This window comes from Corvus kubaryi, unplaced genomic scaffold (genome assembly GCF_017639235.1).
Source record: "Corvus kubaryi isolate FWS band 111438036 unplaced genomic scaffold, C.kubaryi_AGA036_p1.0 78, whole genome shotgun sequence".
NCBI lineage: Eukaryota > Metazoa > Chordata > Aves > Passeriformes > Corvidae > Corvus > Corvus kubaryi.
Window position 1 is genome coordinate 6,103,906 of NW_024582065.1, and position 15,785 is coordinate 6,119,690.

A 15,785-nucleotide genomic window follows, 5' to 3' on the forward strand; every position below is an offset into this window, starting at 1 on the left:
GAATCTGTGAAACCTTGGGCTTTCAGTCACACAGTGGCTGCCATCGGTCGTGCCTCTCTGACTGAGAGAGGGGATTTCTTGTTCCTGCCCAGTGAACCCAAGGGCCTGCATTTCAGCAGCCTCTCAAGCATTTGATTGTGGTGTATCCTTTCTTTTGTGTTCGTTCTTGTTCCTTTTCTGTACTTTTTATTTCATGTTATCTTTTTTTTTTTTCCCTGTTAGGAACAAGCTTGTTTTTCCTTTTCAGCTCGTGAGTGATCTGTGAGAGTCCCTTCACAAAAGGGATATGGATTTTCTTGCCCCAGAAAGCTCAACTAGTATAAGAATTACAAAAATTTTTTTTTTTTAAATCATACCAAAAAATTAGTGTTTTTAACTCCCTGGCTTTGTGTTGTGGCTACAGGGAAAAATTACCTTGCAAGAACTGTGGCTTATGTTGTCAGTTTGTAGTTCTTTTTGTGTCCTCATGCAAAAATCTGTTCCTCCTTTGTGTACACTGCCTTTGCCAAAGCTTTGCCATTGTTCTGCAGGAGGATACCATGGAAGTGGAAGAGTTCTTGAAAGAAGCCGCAGTAATGAAGGAGATCAAGCATCCGAACTTGGTGCAATTATTAGGTAAGTGATAAATACCAAGCAGAGGGATTTGAGCTAAACCCCTGTGCAGTGATATGGATGTTAAGGAGCAGATAAGCTGCTTACCATACCAAGGCTTTAAATACAGACACTTATTGTCTGGCAAAATTCACAATTTGTACCACTAATACATGATTTTTAATGATCTCGTCTTCCTAATGTTTAATTTGCCAGAGCCTGAAGCAGAAAATTAAACCCCTCTATTAACCACTTCCAAGCAGAATCCATTCTTTCCATGAGCCCCATTTTTCTGCCTTCTGGAGGTATAAATTGCCCTGGAGGACAAAACCTGAAGATTCACTGATATTCTCCAACATTCACCGTCAGCTTTATGTTGTTCCTCAGGGGTGTGCACACGGGAACCTCCTTTCTACATCATCACGGAGTTCATGACATATGGGAACCTGCTGGATTACCTGCGTGAGTGTAACAGGCAGGAGGTGAATGCTGTGGTGCTGCTGTACATGGCAACTCAGATCTCCTCTGCCATGGAGTACCTGGAGAAGAAAAACTTCATCCACAGGTAGGAAAGACAGTGAGCACCCTTGAATCTCGAGCACAGAGCACCCCATGATGTATTTTCCTGCCTTTCAGGCTATCACAGCATTGATTGGTGTCATATATTTAACACGCTAGTGCATATCTGACACAGTCTATTAACCTGTCCAAAGGATGGGTTTTCTCTCAGGGCTTTTCTCTTGCCTTTGGAGAAAAGGGCAAGATGCAGGTGAAAGACACATCAGTACTTACCTATTTTGGGCAAGGCCTTAAATGTAAATTTAAGCCCAAAGTAATGGACTTTTAATGAACCAGACAAGCCACTTCCTTGTTTCTAACAGCCTTTCAAACCATCTGCAGTTGGTGATGCTGGGTATGTGCAGGTCCTTGCAGCAGAATCACCCTCGGAGCGCCACCTCAGCCCCTGTTCTTTCTGGTTTGGTTCGCTTTGTTTTCCGCTGCAGGGATTGTTCCCTGCTATTGTCCAGATTGTGTATTCACTTTAATAAGCATGTCTGCTGTCTTAAAAGTCTCAGGGACTCTGACCTTTAAAGTGTGCTGCAATTATGGCTGGAGCTTTGCGTTCCTCGTCTGCAGAAATGGGCTCCTGGCAATGTAATGACACATCCTGCAGCAGGGCTGGAGAGTGGCTGAGCTTTGTACAAGATGCTCTCGGTGTCGTAGCATGACCTTTCCTGCCCAATTAACTGGAATATGGAATTAGCACGTGGTTTTTTTTCATAGAGACAAATATGAAGATTGTGTGTAAAGTTCTAGGTGCTCCTCTAAGCGATGAGTTGCCTTTGCTGCTTGAAAGGCCTGGTTAAGTGCTGCTATCAGTCAATAAATTGAACAGTGATGCTGCCAATTAAAATTTCCAGCCTTTGATTTGCTTTGTTGAAGGGATTTTGTCCCTTCAGCCCACAGGAAGTAAACTTTAAAAACTCCTTTGTGTGAATCTCATTTGTCTTCTCTGCCATGCATTTCATTTCCTCTTACTTCTGATGACCCATTTATCTAAAATAAATAGTAGCGTTTTTCCTTATCAGCCAGCCCCATAACCACCTACCCAATTATTTGAAGAGAGTTGTCACAATTCACATCCATGGATTCAAATGCTGGGCTCTGACCTCATTTAATGAATCAGGAAGAAGGAAGAATTTGATTATGGAGAGGAGCTTTTATTTAGATACACATTGTAGTAATCAGCATTGATAAGAAGGTACATTCAAAAACACCGTGAAATTTAAATGGGCATCTAGTAAGATGTACTTTTTTCTGGTTTTTAATTTATTCCGATTGAGCAGAACAAGCAACAGAAACAGCACTGTCTGCCTCATATCTAAAGATCTCACAGGAGCTTCCTGGTACAATCAATTTTTAGTTCAATGTGACATAATCTGGAAAAGTGTTTTTAACAAAACCTAATATTAGGAGAAACGTGCTTCTGTGCTTTACATTTTTATCCTCCTGAAGCATTTCCAAGAATGCAAACAGCATGTACAAGCCAGGGAGGTGGTAAATGCAATATGCACATCTCTCCCCTGCCAGGGTGGAGCCAGTGGTGGAAAAAAAGTGGAGAAAAAGTTAAATTTGCTTGTTGCCCAGTTCTTTGAAAATGCCAGCACTGATAGCAGAGGCTACAGCAGGTTTGCAAGGCCAAATGCTGACTGTGAACAAGTTGTGTGGTAAAAGGTGGTACACCAGGGAGAAGGAAGGGCAGACCTAAGAGGTAACTCTGGTGCTTGAGCAAGGACTGGAAAAGGAGTTCTGGAGAATGACTGGTGTTGACTGGGGTGCCTGAAGCACTACAGAGGTGGGCAAGAAGTGAGGAATTGAAACTCGGTTTATTCAGTGCTCATCCCCAGCTATTGATAACTTGAGCACTGACATTTCTTTGAAATATTTTTATCCTGAGGGTGGCAGCTTTTATTGAAAGTGAGGGGGCTTCTTGAAGCTCTCACTTCAAATTAGAAGAAAAAAAAAAAAAAAGTTCGAATGACAGTCTTACGAAGACGGAATGGAAAATAACTTTCCCTCTTGTGTGTGTGCATGTAACTCCAGAATTTCTGTGTAATATTTGGATCAAAATAATCACACAGGCCCAGGTTTCTTTGGGAACAGCAGGCTTCCTTGCTATCGCTAAAAGTGAGATGGTAAAGACTTCTCATTGCCTATTTTTGGTCTTCTTTTTAGGGACCTTGCTGCCAGGAACTGCCTTGTAGGGGAGAACCACTTGGTGAAGGTGGCAGACTTTGGCCTGAGCAGGTTAATGACGGGTGACACCTACACAGCCCACGCTGGAGCAAAATTCCCCATCAAGTGGACTGCACCAGAAAGCCTGGCCTACAACAAGTTCTCCATTAAATCCGACGTCTGGGGTAAGAATTTGCATGGACAGATGAATGCAGATGATAGTCTTCTTTTCCAGGGCTGTGAAATTAGGCCGTTGTGGAGCATTTCAGGAGGGAGCAGCAGGTTTCCTGGTTTGAGCCACGCTGTTCTATGAGCTTGTCAGAGTGCAGGACCTAATCTCTGCTTGAGCAGTCTCAGAGCAGAGCACAGAGAATGCCGACCTGATTTTAGATATATCCGAGTTGTTGGCAAATATGAAAGTAAAGGATACTGTGGTGTTGGTAGAAATGTATGAAATAGGGCTGGAGGGCACCAGTGCTACTGCCTTGATGGAGTCCTGGCACAAGACTATGAAGTGATACATTGTTATAAAGCCAAAAACTTTATAACTACTTCAAGGAGGAGGGAATCTGGTTCGTTTTATGTTAAAAAAAATAATTATGTGTGTATCTGTCTAGTGATAGCTCCAAGCTCATCTTTCTGCATTTTAAAAGAATAATCTTTGGAATGAGATGAGAAGCAGAGGGAAAATTTGATGACAAGTGGTTATTGAAGAGCCCTGAAGTGCTGGTGATAAGAGTAGGCTTAGCTAAATGGAGCTGTATTGTGTCAAATCTGACCACAGAAAATCTCATTGTACTTTTATCAGCCTGTCTTTGGGTTTTGTATCTCTGCCGTAGCTGTTGGTCAAATTCTCAGAAGTGCCCAGTGACATGAGATAGAAGTTTGTGGAATGTGGTCCCAAAGGCACTTGGAAAATGATATCCTGAGCATCTTCTATATATAAACCAACAGACAATAGTGAAGCAGAGATGAAGTTTTCTGCAGTTTGGGGGAAAATGTGCAGAGAAAGGCTTCATGTTGAAGAAACTTTTAGGTAGATGGCTGATGTAAAATGTTTTGTAGATGAGGGAGGAAAAGCCAAAATAGCCTCCCAAGGAGTATGTGCTTGCTGACCAAAGTGTTTCTGCTGCTTTGGGTTTCCATGTGGTGTTGGCTGCGGAGTATCTGCCACAGCCTTGGGATGTTGCTGTACTGCTGTGGTGGCTGCAGGATCCCTGTTGCATTTCAATAGCAGAGTACTTAGGGGAGGAAAGATCCCAAAGGAATATGGGGTATCTTTAGTTAGGGTTAATGTAACCTTGGGAAGCAGAGTTGGGGCAGGGGACTTTGTGATCTCATCAGAGATCAGCTGTCCCCGGAGGCCAGGGCTGCTGCTGGGCACGCCAGGGTTTAGATGTTTTCACCTCACTGCCTCAAGACAGCAATCAAAGAAAATTGTGCACAGAAATGTCTAATGTAAATTACCCTTGGTGGCGTTGCCATGTAATGTGATGTGATTTCCTTACTTATGCAGAATTGTAATCGCTTTCTCTTCAGGTTAAGAAGAGAATAGGGTGACTGAACTAATTACATGCAGGTTGTTGAACTGGTGTTGGGTTTACTCTGTGTGCCTGACTCCTGGGTTAGCTGCCTGACCCCGCTGCTGACCTGCATCCCCACTGACTGCTGCCACTTGAATGCCTCGCCTGTTCCAAGACCCTTTTTGTGCTCTCCCCTTCCTGTTCAGCTTTCCCTGGGACCAAAATGTCTCACCCTCTCTGTATCTTGTTGGTAGCAATTGCTGAAACTTTCCTCTCACTGCTGCCTCCCAGATTGCCCATCTAGACCACGCTACAACTAAACAAGGGCACCCCAAAAACACTGAGCTATTAAAATGTGCGAGTCCTCCGGGGAGAGGTTGCAAATGAGAGGAGCTGTCATACTGAGGGAGCGACTGCAGTGCAGCAGTGAAGCGGTTTCAGCTAATCCACTGTGAAGTCTCTTAATTGTGCCTCTAATAGGACTTGAAGGATCTCAAGGCGTTCAGGTTTGAGACAACTGATACATTGAAAATTAGTCTAATTCTACCCTGTCATATCGCAGGAGACTTGTCTGTGCTGATGGAGAGGCTTGTTACGCTTCTTTAACATTTAAGCTGCTGCTGAGCATGGGATCTGAGCCATCCAGAGCTGGTCTAAGTGTGCGGCACTGTGTAGTGACTACTCCCACTAAACATCCTCTCAAATTCAAGATGAAAACAAAGCTTATTGATTTTTTTCCTCCCTTTTTTTTTTATTTCCCTCCTGTTCTCTACTGCAGCCTTTGGTGTTCTGCTGTGGGAAATTGCAACCTACGGTATGTCCCCTTACCCTGGGATTGACCTGTCTCAAGTCTATGAGCTGTTGGAGAAGGACTATCGTATGGAGCGTCCTGAAGGCTGTCCTGAGAAAGTTTATGAGCTCATGAGAGCATGTAAGTGTTTCTTAGCCCTGCTAATGCTGCTTTTTAGGTCTGCAGAGGTGCAGTAAAAGTGCAAGGATCTGGCTATGTACAGCAAGGCACGAGAACTCCCTGCCTGTTGCAGGGAAGGTGCAGTGCTGTGTGGAAGTGTTTGGTTAAAACTGTGTTCCCTGGAGGATGAACACGCTATGAAACCAGCTGTTCATCTCCACTGGGAGCCCACAGGCTCGGAGAGGAGATTTGTTGTGGATCTCAATGCTTCCTTTGTCTCCTTTTTCCTGACAACTTAAAGAAAAGCTTGTGCTCCAAGGATGAAGCAGGAGCTTCATTTGGCTTCTTGCAGGACTGACTGTGACTCTTCACTGTGGCTTTTTGGTACGTGACTCAGTGCCCTGCACTTTACCCCAGCAGTGCTCAGCACCTACTGTCACACACTGACACCAAAACCTGATTTAGGGAGTGCTGGGTGTCTGCAGCTGTCACTGAGCCAAAGTGGTTGCAGACACCCAGCACCCTGTAAATCAGATTTTCATGTCAGTATTTTATCTCAGTGTATTGGAAGGGAACTGTGATTTCTGGCTCCTCCTGGTGCAGGGTTCTGAGTGTCTGCTGCTGGAGGGAAGTTTTGAGTGGTGGTGTGGTTTTTTTCAGGCTGGCAGTGGAGTCCTTCTGATAGACCATCCTTTGCTGAGATCCATCAGGCCTTTGAAACGATGTTTCAGGAATCCAGCATATCGGATGGTAGGTCTGGGTCCCTGTTGGGGTGGGGAAAGGGCTGACTGCATCCTGAACTCTGCCCGTTATTCATAGACTGCTTTGCAATGAAACTCAGTCCTGTGTTATACAACCTGGTGTAAATGATGTAGAAAGCAGTTACTTGTTTACATGTGGGGTTTTTTTTCCTGGGCAAACATCTCATTTTAAAGGGCCAAATGGCTGAATAACCCCAAGGAACCCCTGTTTCATGTTGTTTCCTTTTCTTTTGAGCTATTAATTCCAAACAGAGCAATAGATTTTTATCTTCAGTTGATTGCAATGATTGCTTTTCTTCTGTGCATTGCAGAGGTGGAGAAGGAATTGGGAAAGAAGGGCATGAGGAGCGTAGTGAGCAATTTCCTCCAAGCCCCAGAGTTGCCAACCAAAACGCGAACATCGAGGAGAGCTGCTGAAAGCAAAGATGCCAACGAGGGCTTGGAGACTGCACATGCTCGAGGCCAGGGGGAATGTGGTAGGTTTTAATTAAAGTCATTATTCCTTCAGGAAATACAGGGGGAAACAAAATGCACATCTAGCTCCAGGCCCTCACATAGGCAAAGCTGTGCCTAATAACAGGTGCCATCTCTCTGTACCAGCGCCGTGTTTCTGGGTGACAGGCTGCTGAGTTTGCTGTCCTGGGTCCAGAACTGCTTTTATTAGTTTTTTGGAAAGGTAGGTTGTTAATTCTGGGGCCAGATACACACAGCAGCTGGGAGTGTGACTCCTTAACTGGCTGAGGGACTGATGCTCTCCCTGCCTTTGCTTAGAGAAGCCCTTGGAGTTTTTTTAGCTTAATGGCTGTTGCCTGCAGCTCCCTAAAGACCAGACCCTGAGCACGGAGCTCTCTGATCATATCCTCTTCCCATTCCCTGGCAGGAGCTATCAGTGGGATCTCCCACTGCATCTGAGTGCTGGGTAATCTGCTGTGTTCAAGCCACTTTACACTACCACACTGCATAATTTAAAGCAAGGTGATAGCTAGGGTTTAGCAAGCCCCATCAGGGAGGTTTCTTCACTGTTCCATCCTACCAGATTTGTGCTTGCAGCACAGAAGAGTATTACTCTTGGCAGGCACCAAATATAATTTCAGCAAGGGACAAAGAGGTATTTACAGACTCTTCCATAAAATTAAACTTCCAATCAGTTTCTTCAGGCACTTACCTTCCATTCCAAGGTAATAAAAGCAGTGGTAAACAGCTGAATGAGTACAGGAGATTTGTATCTAGCTCTGTGTTTGACAAACAAGAATGTAAAATGAAATACAGTGGGGTTTTTTCCAATTCCTGTTGAGGTTGCCTCTTCTGACCGTTCTTGTGACTGAACTTTTCTGTGTAACGTCAGATTCACCCAGTAGTACATGTCTCAGTAACCAATGTCCACCTAGACAAAGGGGGGGCAGAAAAAAGAGGGTATTTAAAATGTTGGATAAAGAAGTATCAGTGACTCGGGAAGGAAAGTTACTTACCATATATAGGAAATATAATTGCCTATTATTACAAGCTTTTGAAGTAAAATAATTTCATTTAAATACTTGAGGGCTTTGAGAAATTCAGGTACAACAGGCATAATATGATTTTAACATTATGCTGGGAATCATTTCACTCTTTACTGTGAAAGAATTTTTTTCACAATAAAGTTTTATTGCAGTTTCCCTTCCAATTGTCAGTGTTTCCATAGCAAGTCCAGCAGCTGGAAGCTGATCTTCAGTGCTAGCTGCTAGTTTTCTCTGGATTTCTGCAGCTCCACTGTGTCTGTACTCAGTAATGCCACAGCCTGGCTCTTCTGGCTGTCCAGGTCCCCCTGAGTCCTGTGAGAATGGTGTAACTGCAGAGTTCCTGTGCAAACATGTTGTCTTCTCAAAGCACACAACTATTTCTTTTCGAATTCTCTCCCCTCAGCCAAAATCCATTCCTCAGCCAAAATCCTACCCATAGCATGATGATCACCAGTTTGTGACTAAGAAGCATCCTTCCTTATGACTCTGCTTCATCTCCCTTCTTGCTGCCTAGTCAAGCTGTAAATGTATATGCTGCCCTGCAGGCATTCCTCCTTTGGATTAGAATGCCATTGGAGTGCCTGGCCTAGGAACGAGCCCCTCTGTCAGTCAGACACAGAGACCTTCAGGACTCTGTATGAATTTATTATAAACCATTATTCATTTTTAAGTACTGCTTGTAAGTGGAGAGAGGGTCACCCCATCGCTTCCCTCTGCTGCAGTGCTGCTGAAGGAGGCTGGTACTGCCCCTTTTCTGTTCCGGTACAAAGCTGAGCATCTTCGCAGTGGTATGACCTGAAGTGTCATATTTTGATCTCGATTTCTGCTCATGAAACAGTTATTTCCATTCCCCACAAAGGATGACATCAGGAAAATGAACGAGGAGCCTGGGGATGGAGGTGGGTTACAGAGGTGCCTTATTAATTCAGAGGGTCAGTGATTCAAAAGACAGCAATAGCACAGGGACTAAAGCAAAGGCCTCTTCGTATTTATCTTCTTCACAATGTCAAGTTAAGACAAGTCTCCAGATGCGAGGATGGGAATCTGAACACAAACATGTAGTGTTTGTATGTCACTCTTCCAGTCAGAAACCCACAGGGAAAGTAGTTTGGCAAGCCACCTCAGGAATGAATGGATGCAGCAGGATCACAGACCATGTTCAGTCTAGGAGTGAGTGTGGCTGCACTTAGCTTTATTTCTGCTCTGAAGTTGTGTCTGTTTAGAAAACCTGCACCTTTTGGAGGTGCTTGCAGTGGTTTGATCCTGTAAGAAAATGGGTTATTCTGGCTCTTGGACCAATGCTCAAAACCTCTGTCCTTTTCCCATGCAGACCCCCTGGATCATGAACCTGCTATTTCTCCCTTGCTCCCACGAAAGGAGAGGGTGGCCCTGGAGAGCAGTTTGAATGAAGATGAGCGGCTGCTTCCAAAAGACAAAAAACACAACCTCTTCAGTGCCCTGATCAAGAAGAAGAAGAAAACCGCCCCTACCCCTCCGAAACGGAGCAGCTCCTTCAGGGAGATGGACGGACACTCGGAGCGCAGGGCGGGCGGGGAGGAGGAGTGCAGGGATGCTGGCAATGGAGCTTTCATTGCCCCCGCTGCAGACACAGCTGACCTCTCCAAGTTCCAGAGCCCAAGCAATGGGGCTGGTGTCACCAACGGGGTTGTGGCAGGGAACTCTGGGTTCTTATCTCCCCACCTACGGAAGAAGTCCAGCACGATGAGCAGCAGTCGAGGGGTGGCTGGTGAGGAGGAGAGCAGTTCCAACTCCAGCAAGCGTTTCCTAAGGTCCTGCTCAGCCTCCTGTGTGCCCCATGGAGCAAAGGACACAGAGTGGAAATCCGTGACTCTGCCTCGGGATTTGCAGTCCACGGGACGCCAGTTTGATTCCTCCACTTTTGGGGGGCACAAAAGTGAAAAGCCAGCACTGCCTCGGAAGCGGGCAAATGAGGCCAAGACTGACATTGCTGTCAGGGGAACAGTGACCCCTCCTCCACGGCTGCTCAAGAAGAATGAAGAGACCACTGATGACGTGTTCAAAGATGCAGAGTCGAGCCCTGGTTCCAGCCCTCCCACCCTGACGCCAAAACTTGGCCGTAGGCAACCTGCTGCGCCTCCTTCCTCCAGTGGGCTCCACAAGGACGATGGAGTCAAATCCAGTGCCTTAGGTACCACTGTGACGATGGACCAAGGTTCTGCTGCCAAACCCAACCTTGCTGGGTTCGTGGGGGCCAGCAGGGCTTCCTCTGAGGAGCCACGCCTGAGGAGGCTCAAGCAGACCTCGGAGTCGGCAGGGAAGGACAAAGGGAAGTTATCGAAGCTGAAACCAGCCCCTCCGCTCCCAATGTCTTCATCCTCCGTTGCCAAGCCTGGGAAGGTTTCTCACAGTCCCAGCCATGAAGCAGCAGCAGATGTGGTGTCTGGGCCGAAATCCAAACAGTTGACTCAGGTTGGAGAGGCTGCAGGCAGTGATGCTGTCAAGCCAAACCAGTCAGGGGAAGGTGTGAAAAAGCTGGGGATCCCCTCTGTACCAAAGCCACAGTCCTCTACAAAGCTGCTGCTGAGCACGGCAACCCCAGCTGCCTCTTCCTCATCCGTACCCTCTGCCCCAGGTGGGGACCAGGCGTCATCCACAGCCTTCATCCCCCTCATATCCACCAGGGTCTCTCTGCGGAAAACCCGGCAGCCCCCAGAGAGGATTGCCAGTGGCACCATCACCAAAGGGGTGGTGCTGGAAAGCACCGAGGCTCTACGGCTCGCCATCAGCAAGAACTCTGAGCAAATGGCCAGCCACAGTGCCGTCCTGGAGGCTGGCAAGAACCTCTACACCTTCTGCGTGAGCTACGTGGACTCCATTCAGCAGATGAGGAACAAATTTGCCTTTCGGGAGGCCATCAATAAGCTGGAGAACAACCTACGGGAGCTTCAGATCTGCCCAGCGACCGCTGGCAGCGGCCCTGCGGCCACCCAGGACTTTAGCAAACTGCTCAGCTCAGTGAAAGAAATCAGCGACATTGTTCAGAGGTAGCAAGAAACCAGGTTGAAAAACAAAACAAGTGAATCAATCAATTGTAATGGGCCAAAGCCGACTGTGGAGAGAGTAATGTGTGGACTGACAAAGGAGCAGGGCGTTCAGGTTAGGGCTGTGCCAGGGACGCAGACTGTGAATGGACACCCCAGCTCCCAAGGGCAGGGCTGTGTTCAGGAGGCATTTCCCACCCTCTGAACTCAGATTCCCTGTGTTTCATATAATTGTAATCGTCTTATCTGTGGAGTTCTTGCCTTGTGGACTACGAGTCTAAATGCTGATGTCACATCATGCCTTTTTATTAATATTTTATTGTTCTGGACAGACCGTTAAGACTGAAGCCAGACTGGTGGACACTGAGATGCCATCCTCCTCAGGAGGACTTTGTACTGCTTTTTTGTCCCCTCCTTCTGCCCCCCTATACATGAGGATGAGTGTTTGGATAGTAATATACCCACTGTATTTCTTGGGAGAGTTTGCCCAGCACATGGCCCTGGCCCAAGTCTGACATTTGCCTGACACTAATGCAACAGATTTGGTGCTTGGGAGGGAAGGGGGAAAAATTATTAATGTAAGGTTTTTTTAATGACAGAATGCTACAAGTGATGATTGCCCAAATTCTTCCTCTGATTCCACCTGCTACCCTTCATTTCTGTGTTTTCAGTAGTTTCTCAATGTTCTTCAGCTCCAGTGGATTGCTTGGGCTCACAGTGTTGGATGTCACAGCCCAGGAGCCTGTTTGCAGAGCTCCCTCGGCAGCAGAACAGGCCTGGAGAAGGCCTGGAGGAGGATGTGCTGTGGCACTCTCGTGATGTCTGACACTGATGGGGCTGGTGTTTGGGGTGGGGGTGCAGAGCTTGGGCAGCTGGGAGGGTGGCAGTGGGAAGGGATGGGTTGGGCTCTGTTGGAGCACACAGCTGTGCCTCCAGCAGCTGTTCTGGCTGAGCCTGCACATCACAGTGGGTGGGAACTGCTGTGTCTCCGGTTGAATTTCCAACTTTTTGTTTTGTGAAGGGAGATGGAGCCTGGTCTCAGCCCTCCTGCAGAGCCCTGTGCTTTGAGGGGTTGTGGTGCCTGCCTTTCTGTGCCACTGGAACCCCCCGGGAGGAGCTCCAGTGCCAGTACTTGGGTTAAAAGCATTTCTACCTTCATGCCAGCATGGTTCCATCCAGCATCAAAAAAGGATCTGTGAAGACTGCAGTCACTTCTCTGGGGTGCATCTCCCAAGGAAACTGCCACAACATGCTGACAGCAAGACTCCTGGCCTTCCTTGCCAAGGTCTTGTGACCTTCCCAATTAATGCTGGGAACTAACTGTGACTCATGACAATAGTGAAAGAACAAGGTTTAGGGCTATTAACAGTGCAATTTAACTCCTCTTAACAGTTCCAAACATGAGAAAAACACATTTTCCATTTTCTGTTCCCCTGTAACTTGTGACCCCTCTTGTGTATCTTAAACACTAATTGCCTTCAATTGTATTTTATGCTGTTCTCTTTGGAACTGTTTGTTTTGTATATGATTTCTAGTAGTTCACTCGTGTGTGTTCACGCCACTTCTCGCCCTCACAAACAGCCATGACATGACACGTGACAAATGTTCAAAAGAAAATACACACTTCTGCCACAGGCTGCCTTTAAAAACGTAAGAAAAAACCCAACCCTTGAATTGTCTCTTTCCTGGAGGTACTGTTTTTACTTTGATAACATATTGTGCCACTATATTATACATTTGTATCTCGTTATTACACACTTTTGTAGACTTGTCTTTTTTACAGTGTGTAAATAGCTCTGTCCTTCATCTCTGTGATACTTAAGGGGGTCGTTTCCCCTTTAATTTAGTCCAGTACAGATTGTTTCTGTACACGACTTCAATTCTTTCTTCTCTCTTTCTCTATTTTCCATTTTTTTTGATTTGTTTTTTATTCCAGTCTCTCTTGCGTAGTATATTTAAAAATAAATCAATGTTGAAGAAGACTTGTGTTTGTCTGTTAGCGAGACTTTCCCAACCCAGCTGACTTCCCTTAGACTTTGCCTCCAAAACCAGGAGTTCTCTGATCGGGGGGTTCAGCCCAGTGGGATGGTCAGAGCCAGGCCAGCAGCCCTTTTCCATGTTCTTTTGATCTGGCTCTGAAAAGTCAGGAGAGAAAAGAGATGCACAGAGTAAAGACTGTGTCATCACCTCTTTTGAATCAAAGACTTTGCTGTTGTCTTCAAGGAGATTTAAATCAAGAGATTTGGTGGAACTTTTCCTCTGTTAATGGTTTGTATTCTGCAATTCAGCTGCTGTTGTGTTTACCTCTTCCTCTGCTATGAAATGACCCATGAGTTTCTCTCCTCATACAGTTCCCTCCCTCATGTCTGGTTGCCCATTCTTATTTTCTGTTTCCTTTCAGCCTTTCTGGCTGAAGGCTCTAAATTATGAAGGAGGGATGTTTCCAGGTACTGAGCAGCCTCTAAAATGAGCCACTGCCTTGATTAATGAAGATGCTAAAGACTAAAGAAAGGATGAGAAGGAAACAACGGCGGGTGACAGTGCGTGGTGTGCCCGAGGTCCCACCATTCCACAGTGATGTTTTAGGGTTATATAACCCAGTTCTTCCCATTTCTAATTCCCTCAGTAAGTCTATGGTGCAGTCTGGGGCCTGGCACTGGGATCTGCTCACTCCTGGGCTGGGGGAACAATGCTCATGAGAAACCCTGGCCTCCTGTGACAGCAACTGCATTGGGCTGCTTTTGGTGAGGCTGAAGAAGGTGAAGGAGAAGCATGAGGGTGCACTGGTGAGTATAAACACCATTCATGGCCTGCACTTGGCAAGGCGCAGGCACAGCAAAGGGGTCTGCAGGGAGCGGAGCCGCAGCACTGCGAGGTCTGGGTGGGATGGTGACCAACACCCTGGCAAAGGTCAGTGTCCAAACTTCAATGTGGTGAGCAGCTGTGGGCTGAGGTAAGATGGAGAAGCTTAACCTGCCCCTAAGTGCAACCACTCCTGATGATCTGCATCTCTGCTGGCTTAGGGGCTGGTGCATGGTGTCGTGGGAAGGCAGAGGCCGGTTGACCTGGCTGCGGAAAGCCCCCAGATCTGTGGTGTTGGGAGTAAGAGACGGGGGATTAAAGGCTAAATTTAGCTGAGTACAGTAGGAGTTGATTTAACAGATCGATGCATTTAACAGTTTGATTGCTCCAATTTTCAAGGCTATTGAGCTTGAAAGTGAGAGTGCTCTGAGGGAAAAATAGCTGTGTTTGTGGTTTTGTTTTGGGTTTTGTGTCGTTGAAATTACAATGTTCACTGTTTTACGTTTTCCTTTAATGTCATCTTGCCTTTTGTTGAGAAGTTGTTTGTCACAAGGTGTAAAATTTGGTCAGCGTTTTATGCTCACTCTTCTTACAAACCCCATGTTTTTATGGTCAGGCTGGCATGGCAGCCTGGCTGGGCCAGTGGTGTGTTCAGATGTGCCAGACCACTGCCTGTCACCTGGGAAGGCCAGGGACAGCCCACAGCCTCTTCCTTGGCTCACATTCATCCTTCCACAATTGAAAAGAGAGGAAAATACACCTAAGCACAGTGTCATCTCTGAGGAGAGGGCTCCTGTCATCACCTGTGCATCTAAAAGGGGACTGGCAGCACAGTGGGACACACTCCTTGCTGAGGATGAGACCTGGCCTGGGTGGGCTGCTGAGAATGATGCTCCTGGATCGATTCCTGGTCAGTCCTGATGCCTTGGCTGTGCCAGTGCTCCTAACATTGTGGGTGAGGGACAGCCCTCAGTCATTTCAGTGTTGAGGCCGGGCTCAGAGCTGTCCTGCCTGGCAGTGCTGCTCAGTGCTCAGTGGTAGATCCAGCTCAGCAGAAAGCTGACCTGCAAACCAGGCCATGCTGAATGTTTTCCCAGCGATCGCCCCCCTGTTGAGGGTTCTTTCTTTGTCCTACTATCAATTCTGCTGGTAAAGGTCCCACCTGTGCTCCTGGAGCCTGCATGACCCAGTTATGATACACAGAGCCTCTTCATGAGTCCCTTGGACACAATTAAACCGGGCTCTTCTTCTGCAGAGCATCCTTTGGGTTTCTGAGATTCGCTGTTCCCGTTGTGTGTGTTTGTAGTGCTGCAGGTCTGCCCGGGGGGAGGAAAGGGGAGAGGCAGCCCACGGGAGCGGAACAGATGAGCAGAGGCCAGGGCAGGGCTGAGGGCTGTGCCTGGGCAGGGAAGGTTAGCGGGGTGTTTCGTGGAGAGTCCCAGCAGTGACAGCAGTGTCTGCATTGGCTCCTGCTGTCTCGGTGCACTGGCCGCGTGTAGAGGAATCCAGGGCCTGGTTGATCCAGCTCCTTAGGGGTTGGTGTGAGGGCGGGTTGCGAGCTCTCTGCCTCTCAAAGGTGTTCAGGGTCCCCTCGGGAGCTGCTCCCTTCCTCAGGAGGAGAGGAACTGGGAAGGGGTGTAGCTTCCTGTGGGAGCTGGGTGGCAGATACCGTGGCCAGTGTGCAGGGGTTCTTGGCATGTTCCCCCTCCTTCCTCCCAGACACACCCCCAGGCTCCAGGCTGTTATTTTCCATTCACTTTTACTTCCCCTCCCCACTATTAATCACCAAGGAGCAGGGATCAAGAGCCTGGAATGCTGCCTCTTCCCAGGCACCCTAAGGTGTGCTCAGGGGAGTTCAGGGATGCCATGGCCCCTCACCTGCCCCACGTCACAGCCTGGCAGGAGCCCCTTTCCAGACAGAGGGTGCAGAGGGTGATGGC

At 47.3% G+C, this 15,785-nt stretch overlaps 1 protein-coding gene across 4 annotated transcripts in view; it reads left to right on the top strand.

Annotated features, from left to right (window-relative positions):
• The window catches only part of ABL1 (ABL proto-oncogene 1, non-receptor tyrosine kinase), a 77,924-nt gene extending 65,174 nt beyond the window's left edge, over window positions 1-12,750 (top strand). For all 4 annotated transcript variants that reach the window (XM_042052232.1, XM_042052233.1, XM_042052234.1 and 1 more), the window contains 7 exons: window positions 531-615; window positions 979-1,156; window positions 3,328-3,512; window positions 5,629-5,781; window positions 6,421-6,510; window positions 6,833-6,997; window positions 9,351-12,750. In XM_042052232.1, coding sequence (XP_041908166.1) covers window positions 531-615; window positions 979-1,156; window positions 3,328-3,512; window positions 5,629-5,781; window positions 6,421-6,510; window positions 6,833-6,997; window positions 9,351-11,050 — 2,556 coding nt within the window. In that variant the 3' untranslated portion in view covers window positions 11,051-12,750. The remainder of the gene's footprint in view (window positions 1-530; window positions 616-978; window positions 1,157-3,327; window positions 3,513-5,628; window positions 5,782-6,420; window positions 6,511-6,832; window positions 6,998-9,350) is intronic.
• The last annotated feature ends 3,035 nt before the right edge of the window (window positions 12,751-15,785 follow it).